At 48.7% G+C, this 22,175-nt stretch overlaps 1 protein-coding gene and 8 non-coding genes across 9 annotated transcripts; 6 read left to right on the plus strand and 3 right to left on the minus strand.

Moving 5' to 3' along the window:
* The first annotated feature begins 562 nt into the window (after nt 1-562).
* trnat-cgu (transfer RNA threonine (anticodon CGU)) lies at nt 563-636 on the plus strand. The gene has a single exon. It is a non-coding gene; the product is annotated as a tRNA-Thr (tRNA).
* Nucleotides 637-4,493: 3,857 nt separating this feature from the next.
* Nucleotides 4,494-4,566, minus strand: trnak-uuu (transfer RNA lysine (anticodon UUU)). Its single transcript has one exon. It is a non-coding gene; the product is annotated as a tRNA-Lys (tRNA).
* Nucleotides 4,567-5,063: 497 nt separating this feature from the next.
* trnan-guu (transfer RNA asparagine (anticodon GUU)) lies at nt 5,064-5,137 on the plus strand. Its single transcript has one exon. It is a non-coding gene; the product is annotated as a tRNA-Asn (tRNA).
* A 1,317-nt stretch (nt 5,138-6,454) lies between these two features.
* trnag-gcc (transfer RNA glycine (anticodon GCC)) lies at nt 6,455-6,525 on the plus strand. The gene has a single exon. It is a non-coding gene; the product is annotated as a tRNA-Gly (tRNA).
* Nucleotides 6,526-6,884: 359 nt separating this feature from the next.
* On the plus strand, nt 6,885-6,958 carry trnat-agu (transfer RNA threonine (anticodon AGU)). The gene has a single exon. It is a non-coding gene; the product is annotated as a tRNA-Thr (tRNA).
* A 1,993-nt stretch (nt 6,959-8,951) lies between these two features.
* On the minus strand, nt 8,952-9,115 carry LOC131119754 (U1 spliceosomal RNA). Its single transcript, XR_009126480.2, has one exon. It is a non-coding gene; the product is annotated as a U1 spliceosomal RNA (small nuclear RNA).
* A 2,545-nt stretch (nt 9,116-11,660) lies between these two features.
* On the plus strand, nt 11,661-19,763 carry LOC144895273 (uncharacterized). Its single transcript, XM_078788862.1, is given in 10 exon segments — nt 11,661-15,025; nt 15,027-15,141; nt 16,655-16,709; nt 16,785-16,892; nt 17,528-17,704; nt 17,753-17,882; nt 17,928-18,260; nt 18,371-18,498; nt 18,562-19,363; nt 19,637-19,763. Coding segments are annotated over 10 exon segments (5,340 nt in total).
* On the plus strand, nt 15,435-15,617 carry LOC131126963 (U2 spliceosomal RNA). Its single transcript, XR_013626584.1, has one exon. It is a non-coding gene; the product is annotated as a U2 spliceosomal RNA (small nuclear RNA).
* Nucleotides 19,764-21,229: 1,466 nt separating the features above from the next.
* On the minus strand, nt 21,230-21,303 carry trnat-ugu (transfer RNA threonine (anticodon UGU)). Its single transcript has one exon. It is a non-coding gene; the product is annotated as a tRNA-Thr (tRNA).
* Between the last annotated feature and the right edge of the window lie 872 nt (nt 21,304-22,175).

Consider the following 22,175-nt stretch of genomic DNA (forward strand, 5'->3'; position numbering starts at 1 on the left):
TTTCGTCAGCGGAGAGGAGTCACCGTCTACGCCTGTGGCTGTGCCTGTACTGTGGGAGTCCTACACACAATTTCCCAGCTGCTGGCACTGCCCGCTCCAACCACACCGGCTGCGTCATCCGCTTTGGTGGGCCGACTTCAGGTGGAAGGTACGATATCCTGGGCGGGAGAAGGTTCTCCTACCACAGCATTAATTGACTCTGGGGCGGACGAGAACTTCATTGATAGCGGACTGGTCAGTTCTCTTAACATTCCTACTGTTGAGCTTGTCCCCCACAAGAATGGCTGCTTGCTAGAATTCAGAATGACACCTGAAACGTAACAGACCGGACCACCCGAGAGTTAAGGTGGACAGCACTTAGTGAAACCTGACTGCAGTCATGCTGTTGTAGTCTGTGTCGCGCAATTAGTCAGCATGTTTGGCTGTGAACTGAGAGGTTGGTGGTTCGAGCCCACCCAGGGACTCTCAATTCACGCATGTGTTGGACTTTGGACTCCCTCCCTTGTATGAACATTTTTCCCCATTGGCGAACTGTTTTTGCGTTGGTGCCAGATGCACTGCTGGCGCTGTGGCTAAGCTGGTCAAAGTGCCTGTCTCGTAAACAGGAGATCCTGGGTTCAAATCCCAGCAGTGCCTGGGTGCTTGGTCAGTGAAACTTTGGCAGCTGATTTCTGAACCATGTACTTCTTTTTGTCACTTGCCCTTCAAGAACGAATTGACATTGCATCCACAGCTGACATGATTGTTATGGATCCCATTACGCCAGAAGGTGCTTGAATCCAAAGAGTATGACATTGTGATGTGTTGTCGTTCAGGATGCGACAATCAGGATGCGACACAGACGTCAGACAAGCAAAGAGACTCGCCTGCCACGCGGGCATGATTACCATTACCATTACCATCTATCAGGGATGGCAACTGAATTAGGAATCAATGCCAGAAACCTGCCACAGGATTTCAGATAATGTTTTGATGCAGACTGGTCATGATGCCTCTGATTAATTAAATTAATTAATCATTCATTCTTTAGCCGGTTAGCCGGTTAGCTGAGTGGGGAGAGCATGAGACTCTTAATCTCAGGGTCGTGGGTTCGAGCCCCACATTGGGCAGTTCAGCTCTTTTGGTGATACAGACCTGGTAGACCCAAATGAGTAGTGAGGGTGTGCTGGGAACGTCTGGCAGAGTCTCCCGTTCGTCGAGTCTTCAACTCTCACCTCTGGCAGAGCTGGACAGCCTCAAGGTCCAAAAGTGTTAAGGCAGTCCCATAGTGTCCCCACATCATGCCATGTGTCTATTTGCCTTGAGACATGAGTAAATTAGCTTAAATGCTAACATGCTAATGGTCATCATGTTAGCACCAAGCAAGAGAGTCCTTTTTCAGTCGAGTCCAAAAGTGGGGGCAATGTGAAGCTGTGTCTGTGCCACCTACTATGTTGCTGTGTCCCTGGTCCAGTGTGTTCCCATCTTGGGTTGGATTGTCCCCATGCTGGTAACGGGTGGGGAGTACAGTCCGTTGATGAGAATAAGCGGGATGGATTTCAGTGGTTTAAGTCTCCAGCTACCATGAAAACGGTCATGGGCCACGAGCCTGTTCTGAATTACCCTTTGGCCAATCGACACCACATCAGCTCAGCAGCAGTCCTCGTTAGTGTAGTGGACAGTATCTCCGCCTGTCACGTGGAAGACTGGGGTTCGATTCCTCTTTTGTATGTCACGTTGAACCTTGAGTCGGGTTGCACAGCGGTAGCGTGCTGGGCCCATAACCCAGAGGTTGATGGATCGAAACCATCCTCTGCTATGGCTGTGGTCTTTAGGTGTCCTTTGAAGAGCTTGCAGATGTATTGTCTTTGTTACTTAGCTGACCTGGTCCAGTAAAGAGTTCATGCTTCCTTTACTGCTGTTCTCGATGCATTTACTGCTCTTGAGTGCATTCACACGCCATTGCGGGACATTGAAGCATCGTGAAACACCGCAACTGTCCTCATTAGTCCATTGTCACTCTTATGGACTTGAAGAATCCCAGCCAGTTTCCGTTCGTTTCTTTGACGATCACCACATCTCCAACTTGCATGTTTCTTCTTGGCGTATGCCATCTTTGTCTCAGAGCAATGTTGGTCTGATACTCCTTCCACCATTTGTTCCAGAACTATTCCGACAAATATTGCAATTATCTCCATCTCATTTTAGTATACAAGTCCATCCATCCACCCATTTTCCTCCGCTTATCCAGGTCCAGGTCGCGGGGGGCAGCAGTCTTAGTAGGGAAGCCCAGATTTCCCGGTCCCCGGCCACCTCCTCCAGCTCCACCGGGAGGACACCGAGGTGTTACCAGGCCAGCTGTGAGACATAATCCCTCCAGCGTGTCCTAGGTCTGCCCCGGGGCCTTTTCCCGGCTGGGTATGCCCGGAACACCTCACCAGGGAGGCGTCCGGGAGGCATCCGGACTAGATGCCCGAGCCACCTCAACTGACTCCTCTCGATGTGAAGGAGAAGCGGCTCTACTCTGAGCCCTCCCGGATGACTGAGCTCCTCACCCTATCTCTTAGGGTGAGTCCAGCTACCCTACGGAGGAAACTCATTTCAGCCGCCTGTATCCGAGATGTCATTCTTTCGGTCATGACCCAAAGAGGGACTGGACCTTGTTCCACTCTGGAGTTGCTGCAGGGGAGAGGCAGCGAGCTGGTGTAGGCTTATCAATAGACCCCCGGCTTGGTGCCACTGTATTGGAGTCAGCCCCGGTGAACGAGAGGGTAATTTCTCTACGCCTTCGGGCTGGGGAAAAGGTCCTAACTGTCATGTGTGCGTACGCGCCAAATGGCAGTTCGGAGTACCCGGTCTTTTTGGAGTCCTGGTGACTCTGTTGTTCTACTGGGAGACTTCAACGCCCATATGGGCAATGACAGTGTGACCTGGAGGACCGTGATTGGGAGGAACGGCCTCCCTGATCTGAACCCGGGAGGTGTGATGTTATTGGACTTCTGTGCGAACCACAGTTTGTCCATAACTAACACCATGTTCGAACATAGGGATGTCCATAAGTGCACTTGGCACCAGGACACCCTAGGCTGCAGGTCTATGATCGACATTGTAGTCGTGTCATCAGACCTGCATCCGCATGTTCTGGACAGGCGGGTGAAGAGAGGGGCTGAGCTGTCAACTGATCACCACCCGGTGATGAGTTGGGTTAGATGGCGGGGGAGGATGCTGGACAGACCTGGTAGACCCAAACGAGTAGTGAGGGTGTGCTGGGAACGTCTGGCAGAGTCTCCCGTTCGTCGAGTCTTCAACTCTCACCTCTGGCAGAGCTTCACCTGCATCCCGGGGGAGGACCGGGATATTGAGTCCGAATGGGCCATATTCTGTGCCTCCATTGCTGAGGCGGCTGACCGGAGCTGCGGCCGCAAGGCGGTCGGTGCCAGTCGTGGCGGCAGGCCCCGAACCCGATGGTGGACACCAGAGGTCAGGGCCGCCGTCAAGCTGAAGAAGGAGTCCTATCCAGCATTGATGGCTTGTGGGACTCCGGAAGCAGCTGACAGGCACTGTCAGGCCAAACGGTTCGCGGCTTCGGCGCTTGTCCAGGCAAAAACTCGGGTGTGGGAGGAATTCGGTGAGGCCATGGAGCACGACTTTCGGTCGGCCTCGAAGGGGTTCTGGCAAACCGTCCGGCACCTCTCAAAAGGGAAGCAGTGCCCAGTCCACACAGTTTACAGTGGAGAGGGGGCCTGCTGACCTCGACTGGGGATTTGTTTTGGTGAAGTAGGTGCAGACACATTGATTAAAAAATTAAAATACAAAATATACAGAATGCAGTATAAATATATGTACGCAGTCTGTTTTTTATTTGTTATTCCGGAAGTGCAGTCTGATTGTTTTTCCTAAGAGTCCAAACTGAGCGTTAATTTAACGCATATAAAGTGTCAAAGTGGCAGGGTGAGGCAGAGGTGGGGTGTGAACAGTGTCAGGGGGGTTCCGGGCCTTGTTGATGAGGCTGACAGCAGACGGGAAGAAACTGTTCTTGTGGCGTGAGGTTTTGGTCCTGATGGACCGCAGCCTCCTCTCAAAGAGACTGTGTCCGGGGTAAAAAAAAAAAACTAGCATGAGTAAATTAGCTTAAATGCTAACATGCTAATGGTCATCATGTTAGCACCAAGCAAGAGAGTCCTTTTTCAGTCGAGTCTAAAAGTGGGGGCAATGTGAAGCTGATAATTTGGATGGTAGGTTACTGAGGGCGGCAGCAAAGTTGATTCAGGAGCCCATATGCCATATCTTCAATTTAATTATTGACAATGGCGTTTATCCACAGTCCTGGAAGATCGCAAAGGTGCTAGGTCGAAAAGGTTTACTTAAACAAGTTATTCCTTGTGTGCACGGCCATGTCCTTGGCCTTCTCGGTGTTGAGGATGAAGGAGCAGAAATCTTCTGGCGTACTGTACTTGACCACAGAAGGAGGATAAAGGAAGTAGGTGTAACATTTCAGGGAAGGGGCCTTTAACCGCCTGAACAGGGACTTGAACCCTGGACCCTCAGATTAAAAGTCTGATGCTCTACCAACTGAGCTATCCAGGCCTTTGTTGAATGAGGACAACTCACAAGGTCAAATCTTCTGGCATACTGTACTTGACCTTGCAGAGAGGAGAGCTTCTTCTCTGGCTCTCAACAAAAGCGGTCGCATTTTTCCCCTCTCCTCCCTATCCCTTATCTTCCCTGCTTTGTTGTCCCCTGTCTATCCTGTCGATGGAGTTTGACTTGATTCTTTGTCACGCAGTCTGAAATTGGCAAACTTAGAAATTCTGCTTGAGTGACCAATGCAGTCTGTCCATTTTAATACATTTCGTCTCAACTCATGTTGAAAAAGGACAGAGCCATTTCCGTGAGAGCACAAGACCCCTGGATTGTACCCAAAAATACTTTGCGTTCATCAAAGAGTAAAGCTGGTGTCCTGGTTTGCAATGTTGTTTGATTGTTACACCAGAAAGTGCGAGTCACATCCAAAACAAAGGGCATGCTGGAAGCATAGCATGCGTTAGTATGGCTTCAACTGAACAGAAGTTGGCAGGGTATGAGTCTCTGTGGCGCAATCGGTCAGCGCGCTCGGCTGTTAACCGGGAGGCTGGTGGTTCGAGCCCACCCAGGGACGTTCTCTGGGTGCATCAGTGTCAGTGTTCATTCATGTTTGTGCTCCACTCTTGCACAGCACTTGTGTGGTTCCCAATTGGCAAACTGTGCGTCAATGCGCCCTACAAAGACAATACCCTTGTGTATTTGGACATTTGCAGGTTTAAGAAATCAGACCACCTTAGCCAAAAGGCATTTGTTGCCGCCTTGTGGTGGAATACTGTTGGTTATGAGGGCCGGGGTTTTGTCCTTTCACGGTCCGCATTTTCTCCACTGGTGGTCTAAATTTTGGGTACAGGATAATGGGGTCCACTGTCCCATTGATCTGCTTCTTGCAGTCTCAGTGGCCGAGAGGTTTGTTGCCACTCTGCTTTTGACATGCTGTTTTCAGCGGCCTTGTCGAGGGTGTTTCACAGGTGGGTGGTGTGATGTTGGATATGGGGGCAAGTGGGTTGTTGCCGTTTTGTTGTTCCTGGAGCACATAAAGAAGAGTGGTCAGTACGAGGGGTTGAACCCATGATCTTGGTGTTATTAGCACCACACGCTGACCAACTGAGCTAACCGGGATAGCGGCAGAGAGCTGCTGGAATGACAAGGCGCTACGAAACGCGTATCGGGCAGAGCCACTCCAACCCACACGTCGGCTCCAAATCCCACCTCCCGGGGCTCTTCCGGCACCACTCCTCCCTACTCCAGCAATGGAGCGCCGTCTGACGACGTCGGGAGTGTCGTCCCCATGCAACTGGGAGCCAGTCACCTTTCGTCAGCTTAGAGGAGTCACCGTCTACGCCTGTGGCTGTGCCTGTACTGTGGGAGTCCTACACACAATTTCCCGCTGTCCAGTTCACCCAGCACGCCAACGCACTTCCTCCACCAGGGATATTCCCCAGCTGCTGGCACTGCCCGCTCCACACCGGCTGTGTCATCCGCTTTGGTGGGCCGACTTCAGGTGGAAGGTACGATATCCTGGGCGGGGGAAGCTTCTCCTGCCACAGCATTAATTGACTCTGGGGCGGACGAGAACTTCATTGATAGCGGACTGGTCAGTTCTCTTAACATTCCTACTGTTGAGCTTGTCCCCCACAAGAATGTCTGCTCGCTAGATGAACATCACCTGGCATGCATTGCGCATCAGACATGCACCATATCCTTGGTGCTGTCGGGTAACCACCACAAGGTCACAATTTTTTTTCTTATGCCCTCTCGCTCAGCTCTGTTAGTACTCGGCCTCCCCTGGCATCCCGTGCGTGTGTTGTGATGTTTTGTCATTCAGCGCCACTTTGCAGAGGCACATCCACTTGACAATTTAATTTGTTCTCCGACAGTGTTTCCCAACGTGGCATTGGTGGTTCAGTGGTAGAATTCTCGCTTGCCAAGCGGGAGGCCCGGGTCCGATTCCCGGCCAATGCAGTATACCTCAGCTTATACCTTTCTTTAGAGCTCATGTTGAAAAAGTACAAAGGCTCTTTTCCTGCGAAAGGGCAGAATTCAGAATGACACCTGAAACGTAACAGACCGGACCACCCGAGAGTTAAGGTGGACAGCACTTATTGAAACCTTACTGCAGTCATGCTGTTGTAGTCTCTGTCACGCAATTGGTCAGCACGTTTGGCTGTTAACTGAGAGGTTGGTGGTTCGAGCCCACCCAGGGACTCTCAATCCACACATGTGTAGGACTTTGGACTCCCTCCCTTGTATGAACATTTTTCCCCATTGGCAACTGTTTCCCAACTGTTTTTGTGTTGCACAGTGCCAGCAGTGCATCTGCTGGCACTGTGGCTAAGCTGGTCAAAGTGCCTGTCTAGTAAACAGGAGATCCTGGGTTCAAATCCCAGCAGTGCCTGGGTGCTTGGTCAGTGAAACTTTGGCAGAGGACCACTTTCGCAGCTGAAATAGCTCAGTTGGGAGAGCGTTAGACTGAAGATCTAAAGGTCCCTGGTTCAATCCTGGGTTTCAGCACAGTCCCTCTTTTCGTCCTGACTTGGCAAATAGTTTGAGAAGGCCTTTGCTGAAAGGACCTTCTCACATGAACTCTGACTCTCATGAGCACTGACTTCTTCTTGAAGGGCTCAGCTGTGTTGTACAATCTGACAGTCCTTTGCTGCCACATCATTCCAGTCGAGGACAATGGACATGACCAGGAAAATGCCAGCTGTGTGATTTCAAGCAGTGCCTTCTGAGAGAAAAGAGTCTTAATCTGGTGCTTAAGACCAATCATCCACACAACCTAAAATGATGCCCTGATCAGGAAAAAACTGTGCCCTTGTGAGGTTCGCTGACAATGGAGGACACTCAAAAGGAGCCGGACAAAGCAACACACTCCTCAGCCTCCCTGGGAAAGTCTATTCCAGGGTGCTGGAGAGAAGGGTACAACTGTTGGTCGAACCTCTGCTACAAGAGGTCCAATGTGGTTTTCCTCCTGGTCGCAGTGAGGACAGTGAAACCACATACCCAGTGGCATGCCGCTCCACTCTGAATATGCAGTTAACGCCCCTCTCTTTTTATTCTCTTTCAGGGGTCCCCTACTACATGGTCGTGCAACACTGGGGGGAGGCAGTTGTACAAGCTGTGTTTATTTGTCTATGTGTGTGTATGTGAGAGTAATTACTTTAATTGTTTTTCCGAGTTCTTTTCTTGACACATTCTTGCAGGATTAACGTGAACATCTGCAGGGTCGCTGTTGGCGCTTTCAGGCACCTCCAGGACCTGGGGCTCGCTGGGGGTCTCTGATCAGGGTCACGGGAACATTTCTTCTTCAGCACATTCAAACACTTTCTAAGCGAATGGATATAAGGGTGATAACTGACGCTATGTTTGTTCCGTCTACATTTTATTAGAACATGCGTGCAACCGGTCCTTTAGCTTGTCATGCCAGAAGTGCCCTCCCCCCGACGAGCGCCCTCTGGCATCGCTTCTCTGCAGCCGCAGCCGGTCTCCAGAGGGTGTCAGCCACTTTTTGTCAGCCTTGCCTCCTGCAGTCTCCCACCGGCTCCTGATTCTCAGGTTTCGTGCGCGCTTCCCGGGGCCCTGTGAGTGTCGCATTGATCAACTGCTGGATGTAATCTGACACAATGATCTTGTCTGGTGGAGGCCTTCCAAGTTTCCTCCACAAACCAGTGGCATAAGGGTTTTTTACGTCTTCCGTTTGGCTTCTCAGGGTCGGGTTTGGTGGCCCTTTGTGTGTTGGATATGACAAAAAAAGAAAAAAAAACCCACGTGGGATAGCCACAGGCGGTCAGAGCCTGTAACTTGTGCGTCTGCCCCCTCGGTGAGTGAGTGACCCGGTATTTTCTGCTCTCTTGTTTGCGCTTCTGACAGCTTCTGGCTCGGGTTCCAGTGGGCGAAGGGACTCAAAGTGCAGGAGCTGGCCTGTGCGGGTAGGTTTACCATGAACCACAATGTTGTGGCTTCCATCTTGGGTGTCGCTGCTTGCCTTCCTTGGACATAAAGATCTGAAGCAGTTGCCTCTGCGGCTGGGAAGGCCGCTGAGAGTGACAACAGCAATTTGAGCCGCTTCCGCTTAAGTTGGACGGTTGTTTCTGACGGCCACCTCGTCCACTGTGGCCAGTGGTTCCGGTGTGCTGGTAAAGTGGAGGTGCTTGGCCGACGCCCCTTTCTCCGCCTGGTTGCCGTTTTACATTGAGGTTTCCTGACTGAGAGCAGATCGGCCTCTCGGCTGGTTGGTTGGTTGGTTGGTTGTCTCCCGCGGACGGGCAGACCTTTCCAGCAAGCGTTGGTAGTGCTGGGCTGGTCGTTTCTTGCTCGAGTCCAGCTGCACTCGCAAGCCAAGGAGCTCGGCACGGCGCTGCACCTGCCTCTTGTTTTAAACACGGGATCAGGGGAGAGCGCGAACGCAGTCCCCCACTATCACAAATTATGCAGTCGAGATTCCCACATTTGGGGAATTCGCAGAAGTCAGCTCAACCCAGGTGCAATGGCTGAGCCTCGCCCTGGGTGAACCACCTTCTTGATCATGGTATCTCCCCTGCCAGGTAAGTATGAATTGGACCGGTCTCGCCCGGACGAGTCTCTCGCACATGCCACATGCTAAGTGGTGGTCTCATCAGGTCGCCCGCAACAAGCCCAGCCACTGGACCTGTGTCCAAATTCAGAGAATGTACTCTGGTTGTCTCAAGGAGTCGGTCTGTGTGGCACTCGTGTGACTTCATTCTGAGCAAAGGCAGCGGCAGCAAGTGGCTTAGTGCAGTTGCTGCAGACGTTCAATTGGGAGACTGGAGTACTGACTCCACGTGCCTAGTCACACCATGTAACATGAGAGGCCAATATGTTAAACCTGACACGTGTAGACGTGCGAGGTCGTCATGAGTCAGTGGGTTGTCAGGTTCAAACTCCTGTGACACTTGTAAAAAACACTTAAATGCGGAAATACAGAAGCAACAGACAACAATATTCAAAGTTACTCGCAGCGAGGACAGTGAAACCACATACCCAGTGGCATGCCGCTCCACTCTGAATATGCAGTTCACGCCCCTTCCTTTTTATTCTCTTTCAGGGGTCCCCTACTACATGGTCGTGCAACACTGGGGGGAGGCAGTTGTACAAGCTGTGTTTATTTGTCTATGTGTGTGTATGTGAGAGTAATTACTTTAATTGTTTTTCCGAGTTCTTTTCTTGACACATTCTTGCAGGATTAACGTGAACATCTGCAGGGTCGCTTTTGGCGCCTTCAGGCACCTCCAGGACCTGGGGCTCGCTGGGGGTCTCTGATCAGGGTCACGGGAACATTTCTTCTTCAGCACATTCAAACACTTTCTATTGTCTAAGCGAATGGATATAAGGGTGATAACTGACGCGAACTATGTTTGTTCCATCTACATTTTATTCGAACATGCGTGCAACCGGTCCTTTAGCTTGTCATGCCAGAAGTGCCCTCCTCCCCTACGAGCACCCTCTGGCATCGCTTCTTGGCCTTTTGGCTAAGACTGCGGTCGCCTCCTTTGGGTGGAAAATTGTATGCTTCAGGTGCATAGAATTCTGCCAACATTTGGGAGGAAATTTGCTACACTTTTCGGTGTGCTTTAACTCCTTTTATTCCCACAGCAGTGCAAGGTAAGTTTTATTTTTATTGTATTTATTGCATCTTAAGTATTTATTTGTTTTAAAACTCTCATTGAGCAGGAAAATTTCAGCTGGTCGTGCCTCCACTATGTCGGCCAGCTATGCCGGTATGCGGAGGCACCACAGTGTGCGTTTCACATATAAGGAAATGGAGGGTGAGTCACTGGGACTGTCCAGATTGGATTTTTCCAGAAAAATCATCCAACAAATTCTTCAATTTAAACCTGATGACCTCAATTGCATTTTGGCACTGCCTTACAACAAAGGCTATGACGTAAGTTTCCAGTCTGCTGCAACTTTGAGAGAGTTTTGGACTCGTTATGAAGATGTGAAATCCCAGCTGTCTGTGTTCAATGTTGAAAAACTGACTGACAATGCGGCTAAAACTGTTATTGTTAGAATGTTTAATGAGACAGTGACCGCAGATGATATTTGCTTTTGGCTGGGAAGATATTGCACGGTTAAAGGCCAGGCTATTAAGGTGAGAGATGAAGATGGCATCTGGAACTGCGCCTGGAGGGTCCCCATCCAGCAATGGCAGGACCCTCAGGGCTTCCAGGGTCTGAAACATCTCCCATCAATGATAGTTCTGGGAGAAAACCGAGGCTACATACATTACCAGGGTCAGCCCAAGCTCTGCCGCAAGTGTGGAGAGCACGGCCACCTGGCAGAGGCATGTCAGCAGACTGTGTGTCGGAAATGTAGAGAAATTGGACATACTTTTGAACAATGTACCAATGGCAGAAAGTGCAACCTCTGTGGAGACTCAAACCATCTCTTCAGAGACTGTCCCAAATCCTTTGCCAACAAGCTAAAGGCTGGAAAAGAAAAGAGAAATGGAGAGGAAAATGCTGGGGCCAATATGTTGTAATAATAGTTGAGACCATAAATTCAAATCTCCCGCCAAAACCTGTGATTGGAGGAGAAACAGGTGAGGCGGGACAGAGGGAGGGGCTCATAAAGGCCCCAGAAACCATGACTCAGAGTGGTCTGCCGGCAAATGAAGGGTGCACTCATCTGGGAGTCATCCTGCCGCCGCCAGAGTCAGAAGAGGAAGCCATCCCACCCAGTGGCCAGCAAGCAAAAAGACTCGCTTCACAGCTGTCTGACTCCTCTCTTTTATCAGAGAAGCGGGGAAGGCCTGAGGCTCTCTCTGACAGTTCTTCACTGGAGGACCCTCGAGTCTTCCCCCCGGATTCCCCAAATGAACTGTCCTTTTTAAATATTGTTTTGCAGTCAACCCCTTGTGAGAAGCGAACTTTTAATGGCAGACTCCAGGAACGACCGACACCCAGACGTCGGCAGGGAAGGGAGGCTCTTCCCCTCCAACCCTCACCCACTGGAGTGAAGGAGGAGCCTCACTCACAAGAAATCTCATAGTCACAGTATAAATTTTATAGCAATTATTTAACTTTTAGGCCCCTTTAAGTTTTTTAATTTATTTTTTTAACTTAAAAATCATACTTATGACTCTCACCTTCTCTACCATCAATGTGAGAAGTGTGAAGTCGAAAGTTAGAGCTCAATGTGTTTTATCCTTCCATCAAACTTTTAAGTCAGATGTGTTTTTATTACAAGAATGTGGTTTACCCTTTTTAACAAACTACAAGCAGTGGGAAGAAATGTGGCCACAAACATCCTTATGGAGTGGGTCAAATGAAAATAAAAATGATGGCGTGGCCATTTTAATTAAAAACCCACATGTCACGGTAAAGGGGAGCACTGTGGTGAGGGAAGGGCGAGCACTATTAACACATTTGACTTTTATGGGACAGGATTTTAACCTCTTAAATATTTATGGTTCTAACGACAAAAATGAAAGGTATGATTTTTTAGAAAACTTGCAGTCCCACATGCTAGGCCGGGTACCTTTTATAGTGGGAGGGGATTTTAATTGTATTTTAAGTAGGAAAGACAGAAAGGGCGTGGGGGAAGATTTTAAAGTAGACAAAACATCAGTTTTATTACAGGACATGAGTAGGGATTTTAACTTACATGATTGTTATAAAGCCATGCATCCCAGAGAGGAGGGCTTCACCTGGTTCAGTGGTGACAGCACCAGAGCCTCTCGCATAGATTATATATTCACACGGGACTGGGCCCCTACTGATGCTAGATTGACCCCTGTCTTCTTCTCTGACCACCTGGTTCTCACCTGCACTCTTTCACTCCCGTCTGGTGCAGCGGTGGGAAGAGGTCTGTGGAAACTGAACTGCTCCCTGCTGGAAGATCAAGATTTGGTCAACCAGTACAGGGAGCGGTTCAGGGACTGGCAGACCCTTCAAGACTTGCATGAGTCACGAGCACAGTGGTGGGAAATGGTGAAGGCAAGGACCCGGACCTTTTTTAAAAAAGCAGGGCGAAAAAAATGTAATAAAGAAAAGAGATGCATGCTGGGACTGCAAAAACGTTTACAACGTTATTTTAACTTAACACAAAAAGGGCTGAATTTTAATGAAGAAATCAAACAGGTAAAAAATGAAATGGCTGCCTTAGCGGAAATTAAAAGTAAAGGGGTGCTTCTAAGGAGTAAGGAAAAAGAAATTGAAGAAGGAGAAAAATGTACCCGGTACTTCTTTAAAAAGATTATGAACAAAGCAGGAGGTATTTTTAAATTAAAAAACAAAGACGGGCGCATGGTGGAGACAAAAAATGAGATAAATGAAACGGTAGAATTCTTCTACCAAGAACTCTATGAAATCAAAAATACAAACCCAGAAGTCATCTCAAGAGCACTTGATTTTATGGAAAAAACAGTTGATGAAAACATAGTTTTAACACAGGATTTTAGTCACGAAGAGTTAAATAAATGTATCAGGGCTTTTAAGAAAGGGAAGTCCCCCGGGGAGGATGGACTTCCCATGGAATTTTATTTAACTTTTTGGGACATTTTAGCACCAGACTTACTCACTGTTTTTAATGAATTTGACCAAAGTAGCCGACTACCTGACAGTTTTAGAGTAGGGATAGTGACACTCCTTTACAAAACTAAAGACAAGACCGACTTGAAAAACTGGAGACCGATTACCCTTTTAAACTGTGACTGTAAACTTTTTAGCAAACTTTTAGCCACACGTATGACCATGGTTTTAGACGACTTGATCAACCCGGATCAAACCTGTGCCATCCCTGGGAGGAAGATCACAGACAGCCTCATGCTGATCCGTGACACCATCTGTCTTGCGAGAGACAGAAATATTTGGCTAGTAGTACTAAATTTAGACTTTGAGAAAGCCTTTGATCGGGTCTCGCACCAGTACCTTTTTAGGGTACTGCAAAAAGTGGGTTTTCCAGAAAGGTTCGTAGCGTGGGTGGGACTGCTGTACCAGGATATTACCAGCAAATTTGTGGTTAACGGGAATCTGACAAAAGCAGTTAAAATCAACTGTGGCGTCCGTCAGGGATGTCCGTTATCTGCCCTCCTGTATATTTTATGTATAGAACCCTTGGCACAGATTTTGAGAAGGGACAAATGGATCAACGGGGTGACTATTCCGGGGGGACTGACGACAAAATGCATTTTATACATGGACGATTTTAACATTTTATGCACAAATATTTTATCAGTTAACAGAACACTGGACCTGACTGACTGGTTTGGACGGGCCTCTGGGTCCAAACTCAATAGGGATAAGACCCAAGCCCAATTTTACGGACCCTGGACGGCAACAGAGGAAATAGGACTTCCCCTGACTGTGACACAGACTGACCAAAAAATACTGGGAATTAAATTTGGCAAAGACGGGGGAGGGGAAACCAACTGGGGAGACGTGGTAGGGAAAGTGAGACAAAGACTGGGCTTTTGGGGACTAAGACAACTGACTTTAGAGGGAAAGGTTTTAATCATAAAAGCTGTGATTTTACCTTTGCTTTTACTGATCAGCTCTGTTTTTATCCCCAAAATACATGTGCTTTTCGAACTGGATCGAGCCATTTTTTATTTCCTTTGGGGCTCCAAGTGGGAGAGAGTGAGAAGAGATACTCTCAAAAAGGCAAAAGAAAAAGGTGGAAAAGCAATACCAGATCTGAAACTGTTTTTAGGCGCAAGATATACAGCATTGCACCTGGAAAATGCAGTGGGCTCATCCAGTACTCCCAAGACCAAAGCCTTGGTACGATACTGGATGGGCTCCTACTTAAGAAAGCTCAAACTGATTCCAACAGATCTAACGATACCTGTGGCTTTTAACTTACCACCGGCATATATATTTATAAGGACTTTTTTAAAACATTTTAATTTGGAAAGACAAACATTAGACATTTTAAAAAATCATCGCTCTGTTATTTCTGTCGTGCAGGAGCGGGACCCAGTGAGTCCAGTGCGCGGGCTTGCATTCGGCGAGCCCACATCGGTTTGGCGCAATGTGAACCATCCTGCTCTCCCAAACAGACTTCGGGACCTGTCATGGATGGTGGCCCACGAGATCCTCCCAGTCAGGTCTGTTATGCACTCCCGAGGAATGTCAGCGAACCCAACTTGCCCCCGACCGGGATGTGGCGCACCGGAGTCGGTGAGGCACCTCCTCTGGGAGTGCAGTGCTGCCGTAGACCTGTGGGCGACAGCCGGCGACCTAAATTTCCCGGACTTGCCAGCAAGGGAGGTCCTAAATGAACAGCTTGTGCTCTACGGGGTGAGCCACCAGAAGTCAACCTACAAAGACTTCGGGAAGCAGTGGCTCGCCCTCGCCGCCATCAAAGACGCCATCTGGACCTCCCGCAACTTGCTGGTAAGGAGGCACAGACAGATACCCCCCGTGGCTGTGATCCGAATGGCTGCAGCAACCCTCGCAGCTGCAAGCGGCGGGCCAAGGACACAGCCGCAAAGAAGAGTCGTCTGTGCCCACCCGGAGGTGGCACCCGGAGCATCACAGAAAAGGTCTCGGCAGCGGCAGCCTGACTCTACGAAGGAAAAAGGAGGAGAAAGAGAAGAAGCATAAGGGTCTGAGGGTACCCTGACAGTGTCCTGGAGATTAGCTGTCTGGGAGAGTGGGATGTAGAGACTATTGATAAGGACTCACTGCGCTCCTGTACAACAGAAGACATTGAAGCTCCTTTTTATGATATTTTAAAATGTTCATTACAAATTTTAATCATTTTTACTGCCCACAGCACTGGCTTTTAACAAAAACAAAAAGTTAATTGAACACTTTTATTTTAAATGTGGTGTTGTGTATTTTACTTTTTTGAAGGGCAGTTTTCAAAAATAATGAAATGTGGTGAAATTCTGTATTAGTGACAATAAACAGTTTCAAAAAAAAAAAAAAAAAAAATCTGTTCTTATCAGTTTAATATCTGATATGTCCCCCAACAGGGGACTAAATATTAAATTGCTTTTTGGAACAGGGAGCTGCAATTGGGGCTTGGGCCATCCGCTCCACACATCGACCTGGTATTGCAGCGCTTCCAGGAACGATGCACTTCTCCTTCTTGTGTAAACAGCAACAGCAGACTCTGGCAGGGTGCATCTTGTGGATGGTGCTGAAAGAAATGCACAGAACGTGCTCACGTTTGGTGCCCCCTGAGCAGTAGTTCTGCAGAGAAAATGGCTCGTGGTAGCGGGGCAGTGTGTCTGCGCACTCCGTGGACCCCACTTCCCTCGCAGCAGCCGGTCTCCAGAGGGTGTCAGCCACTTTTTGTCAGCCTTGCCTCCTGCAGTCTCCCACCGGCTCCTGATTCTCAGGTTTCGTGCGCGCTTCCCGGGGCCCTGTGAGTGTCGCATTGATCAACTGCTGGATGGAATCTGACACAATGATCTTGTCTGGTGGAGGCCTTCCAAGTTTCCTCCACAAACCAGTGGCATAAGGGGCTTTTCCGTCTTCCGTTTGGCTTCTCAGGGTCAGGTTTGGTGGCCCTTTGTGTGTTGGATATGACAAAAAAAGAAAAAAAAAACCCACGTATGGATATGTACATGTTAGGCTCTTTTACTTTCCTAGCCTTGTCTATGTGTTTTGTATAAAGTAAATCACTCTAGTTTCTATGTGTTTTGCAGGTGGATCTGCTCCACCAACATTAGAGCTGCTACGGTTTTCAGGTCCAGGGCAAAGTTCTTAAATAATGACCGACCTCAAAGGGCATTTTGTGATTGCATGTGTTCTCGTCACGTTCTACTTTTGTTCCTTTCATGTGTGTTCTACCCACAGTCCAAGTGACTGAATATGAATTGACACAACCTACGAGAGGGTAAGTATAATTTGAATACATTCTTTTGAATGGATGAAATGGTGAATGATGTTTGCTCACTAACGCCGGAAGCATGTGTTTGCAGTGAGCCATTCTGCTTCTCCTGCTCTAGTTACAGTTAGACTAGACCATCACAAAAAAGGTCTATTTAATTCTTTAAAAAGCCAAACCAAGTAGTTGAAGTAGCAAATGGCAGTTTGTTGTGAGTGACTCTACTAATACCCCTGAAACGCCAATATTTCAATCAATCTGTCTTTCATCACGTTTTCTCCGGTTTTAGACACAGAACATGCACCGACTGGCCCAGATGCACCAGAAGATGGTAAAGGCTTTAAGTGATGTTTGACCATTTCAATCCAAACTGATTTACACTCATGGTAAAATGCACCACCGCCTCTTTCCTTGTGTAGCACCAGCTGTGCTGCCTCCAAAGATTCCAGTGCCTTTCCCACGGGAGTTGATGTTTTTGCTACCAGAGAAAACAAAGACCAAAGAAGAGACCCCACAGCCTGCCCCAGGTGAGTGGTTAACCTTTCTATGTGACTGACTGCACCTGATATTAATATAATTATTAACACAGTGTACATGTAATTTGGTTTCATTTTAGAAACTGCATGTGCTCCTGGAAGTCCTGTAGCCTCCACTCTATCTGCATCAGAGCCACAGTCTGCACAGAGACCCCACAGTAAATAACACAGCAGTATAGTGTCACATTAAAAAGGGTGTCAAAATTGACATGTGCATGTCTGTTTCCAACTAGACCAACCACCAGTCCCACCTACGGCAGTCCCACCTGTGGCTGATATCAACAGTCCTCCACCTCAACAGTTTCTGTCATTTGACCAGGAGGTCAATAAGTGGAACTGCACACACCAGCAGAAAATATGGATGAAGTTGGAACTGGAGTCCATGGGTCTGTGACCAGGCTCCCGCCCTGTCAACAACCCTATGAAAACCTTCTCCCTGTGGCGCTTACCTCCCCAGCCTGAGCTGATTGACAGTATTTATGATCTGCAGTCCTCAAAGTATTTTCATCTTCACCCCTTTTTCGTCTAAAAGCCGGAAAATGACTACTTGATGGGGCGGCTAAAAAACAACTACACCCTGCCGTGCTCTGGTGACTGTTCTCAGCCACGTGTTGTCTCTGCTGGAGTCGGGAGACCGCGAGTGATTGTGGGCCTCACTGGGCAATACTACCTGCTCTCCTCCCGGCTGTGCTGTAAGAGCTGCAATAAGAGGTGGTATTCCGACAACCCGCTCTGGCTGGAAAAGCTTCCCAAGAGGTTTACCAATCTGTTGCCAGCGTTACTGACTTACAAGAAGGCCATCTGTAAGTCAGTACTGGATGAGTTGAGACGGACTGGAAAATCACCCACAGACATGGCAAATCAGGTCAACGAGATGTTGCATCTCAAGTATGAGCATGCCAACCTGGCCTATCTCCTGTGCTGCCAGAATGTGATGGATGGAGAGGCAGGAACTTATGGCGGCCAAAAGACCATCACTCAGTTCCTTCGGCAGGAGTGAAAACCGGAGCCTTTTGGGGGCTACAGTGATGCTGATGGCTGGAACGGGGTCTCTGTGTCTGCCCACTACCTCACTGACTGCTTGCTGCATGAGTTCCGGAACCAGGACACCATTCAGCGGATGCTGCAGGGTACCTTTGGACAGGCTCAGCTCAGACCACACCCGGAAAGTGGCCAAGAAAGTCACCTTTCACCTGGTGTCATGTCGTCATACGCTATGATGAATGAGAACTGGATGATCCTGTCCTGGGTCATGGTGCAGTCTGAGACGGACAAAACCCTGCAGCTGATGTACGAGGGTCTCTCAAACCGCTACAACAGGGCTGGCATTGAGAAAGCCCAGTTTCAGTGGGTTGACAGGTGAGACTTCATCACTTTAACCAGAAATGTTTAATCAAAAATTAACTCTATTAAATGTCATTATTTCATATGTTATTTGTGTTTCTCAGAGATTGCTGTGCACCGTTCAGGGTTGCAGAGTCTTCTGCGGAGGAACATCTCAACTGGGATGCCTGGCAAACAACTGATGCAATTGTTACTGAGGCCACATCTGGGAACCTGTTGAATACATGTGCATCAAGAAACTCTTACAACAACAGTATCGTCATCAAGCTGGACTTGTTCCACTGTATGCGACGGCTTCTTCGTGAGTGTGCCTAAGAACATCACCCGTTATACGGCATCTTCACAAAGTTCCTGTCGGCTGCCTTCTCTGTGGTGGACATGGAAGACCTGCAGAGGCTCCAGGATGCATACGTCTTCTGTGGCATCCAGCCTGCAAATCCCACCAAGCAGCATATTCGTGAGCACTGCAGGATAAAGATTCCTTCGCCCGGGACGCTTATTCAGAGAGTGCAAGGGGTGTTGAAGCACTTTCACCTGACCACAGATCCGAATGGCATCCCTCTTTATAAGCCCTCCATGCTAAAGAGATGGAGGATCCAACGTGTCCACATCCTGCGCGGTTGCCTCAGTGATCCTGAGGTGGAAGGGGGCATACTGTACCGCTGTGGAGGAACCATACAGTTAAACCACGTGCCAGGTGAGCGTGCAGCAGTCCCCGTCTGGATCCCCATCAGAGGCACGTCGCAGCAGCAGGGCTACCACTTTCACCAGGCCAAATGGGTGACCGGCACGCAGGTCTCCCCAGAGCTGTTCCAGGCCCAGGCCATGACAGGAGTGTGTCGCTGGAACTATCAGCGTCTGCTGGACCTGAAACTGCCAGGCGTTTCTCTCCCGCCTGTTTTCGACCCTGCACTGATATGCTCCCTGAATGCTGTTTCCAGACGGGTCTTTGGCGAAGAAAAGTACCCTGCTCTTCGTCTGACAGCTGAAGACACTGGGGAGAGGTTTGGCCTGGAGTACAGGGAGCCAGAATGTTGTCCGGTCCCTTTAGACTGGGACAAACATAAAACCAAGAAGGACCCCGGCCACGCCACAAGTGCTCCTTCTCCAGGCATCCTGTCTGATCAGGGAGCAGAGCCAGTGCAGCCTTCCTCCACACCTCCCACCAGGCTTTTCAGCTTTGTTCACCCTCTTCAAACTGCTACTGCGACTACGTCTAGTCGTGTGGCCCCTATCCCAGCATCTGACTTGGACAATAAAGCTTCTGTTACTGAGCTTCAGCCACAGCCAGGAAAAAAAACTTATCTAATCATGTGTCCCCTTGTTCTAATAGTGTTGCATCTTGTTTGAACCAAATAACAAATGTGTATCTCATGGTTTTCTTTGCCTAGAGCCCGCAAGAAGATTACCCATCCAATGTTCTCCGACTGCTGCCCGCACTGGACCAGTGAAGACTGGAGGGAGAGTATTTGTGTTGGACCACAAGCGCTGGCCATCTCCAATGAAGTCGGCAATTGACGAGCTCCTTAATAAACACCACAGGCACAAGGACATGATCAAGCTTGTGGTTCAGGAGTATGGCACTCTTGTCCACAAGTCCAGCAAAGACCCCAACAGCATGCTGCATCCAACATCAAAATTGCACATTTCCAAATACATAAAACACAACAGTAAATTTCTCAATACATCATCTTCACTAAATACCAGCCCAGAGAAGCTGCAACACACAGCAGCTTTGCCAGTTGCTCAGCACTACCTCTGCTGTGCCTGTTGTGATACTGCCTGCAGCTATGGTCATTCCACCATCACCACCACCACCACCACCACCACCACCTGCTCACACCCCATTGAAGCAGGAGCAACCACCTCCCGTGTCAAAAAAACTCAAACAAAAACATGTCTGTGCTGTGGCCAACCAAAATCAAAATATCAAGGGGATGGGACATCAATACATGACTTTTATCAGCGGGGCCCTGTCAGATACTTTTATTGCTCCACAAAAGTTTTCCAAAAATATGGTGCAGAAGGTCTGACAAACCCCAAGATGCTGTTTCAAGAGTTCAGTCAAACAGACTTCGTCCAGCGAGGGCTCAATGATACAAGAAAGAGGGTGGAGGAAAAACAGCAGAAGAAGAGGAAGAGGGATGAATCTCCTCCACTCCCTGTCCGAAAGTGCCGGTTCTGCAGGATGCAGCTAAAGCAGGGTCCGAACAGCCCCCACATCCACACTGGCTTTCCAGGGCAAGCAGGGAAGTACATCTACTGCTCTGCCAAAGTCTTCTCTATATATAGAGAGCACGGGATGGAAAGAGAGATGAGCTGGAGGGAGTTCCAGGCCTCTCCTTTTTATGAAAAGCAGAAACAACGGCACCAAAATAAATGATTTTTTTTTTATAATTCATAGCTTGTGATTAGTATTCATTTTTTATCTCTGAGAGTGTTTTTGAGTGTGGCATGGCAACCTGATAAATAAATATTCTTTGTTACATTGGTTTTATTTTGTGTTTTATTTCAAGCACTGGTATCAATATAAGCCTGATATGAATAGTTTGTAATCATATAGGGATTAATTGGAACAAAATTATATTGTGGAGAAGAAAATGGTAACTTGACTGATGCTTAGACGGGATTTGAACCCCTGACTTCATTTCTCCGAAGTCTCTCTTGCTTGTCTGACGTCTGTCTCGCATCCTGATTGGCTGGCAGCAAATGTCAACAACACCCGCGCGACTCCCACGTGGCAAGCGAGAATTCTACCACTGAACCACCAATGCCACGTGGGAACATACTGTCGGAGAAAAGTGGCGTTGAATGACAAAACATCACAATGTCATATTCTTTGGATTCAAGCACCTTCTGGCGTAAGGGGATCCACAATCATGTCAGCTGTGGATGCACCGTTGACTTCTTTTTGAAGGGCAAGTGACGAAAAGAGGTACGTGGGTCAGAAATCAGCTGCTAAAAGTTTCAGGGACCAAGCAGCCAGGCACTGCTGGGATTTGAACCCCGGATTTCCTGTTTACAAGACAGGCACTTTGACCAGCTAAGCCACAGCGCCAGCCGAGCAACTCTTCGAGACATTAATTGTTCCAATGTTGAGACGACGCCATTTGCTGTGTGTCATTCGTTCAACAGGGGGAGAATCCCGTATATTTGGCACCGATACAAAGGATTTACCAATTGGGAAGAATGCAAGGGCTTTCCAAAAGAGTCCAACACAAGTGTCACTGGGACTGGGACAAATAACTAGGCTCTTTCCTGTGGCCGGTTAGCTCAGTTGGTCAGAGCGTGGTGCTAATGACACCAAGGTCACAGGTTCAACCTCTGTACTGGCCACTCGTCTTTATGTGCTCCAGGAACAACAAAAGCCCAGGGCGTCAACTTACCGGCCCCCATAACCAACATCACACCACCCACCCACCTGTGAAACACTCAACAAGACCGGGGAAAGGTAAAGAAAACAGCATGTCAAAGCAGAGCGGCAACAAACCTCTTGGTCACCAAGACTGCAAGGAGCAGATCAATGGGGGAAATAGACCCCATTATCCTCTACCCAAAATGTAGACCACGGGTGCAGAGAATGCGGACTGTGAAGGAACAAAAAAAGCTCCTGTCAACAACACCCTGGCCCTCACTCGCCAGTGCGGCGTTGTCCGGGAAATATGGACCACAGGTATGTGTCCAAACCGGGGCTTGTTGGTCTAGTGCAGGGGTGTTCATTAAGATCGCGGAGGTGGTACTGGTCGATCGCTGGTCGATCGCTGGTCGATCGCTGGTCGATCGCTGGTCGATCGCGGCGTGACATTAAAAAAATATCATCCTAGCATCAATGCCGTCACTTGATTGATATACAGGGCAGCCAATCAGATGACAACTGAATGTTGCCCTTCGGGTGACCAATCAAATCAAACAACGTCTCTAAGTGCAGCA

The sequence above is a fragment of the Doryrhamphus excisus genome, unplaced genomic scaffold (assembly GCF_037039965.1).
Source record: "Doryrhamphus excisus strain RoL-2023G ecotype Guam unplaced genomic scaffold, RoL_Dexc_Guam_v1.1 HiC_scaffold_24, whole genome shotgun sequence".
Taxonomy (NCBI): domain Eukaryota; kingdom Metazoa; phylum Chordata; class Actinopteri; order Syngnathiformes; family Syngnathidae; genus Doryrhamphus; species Doryrhamphus excisus.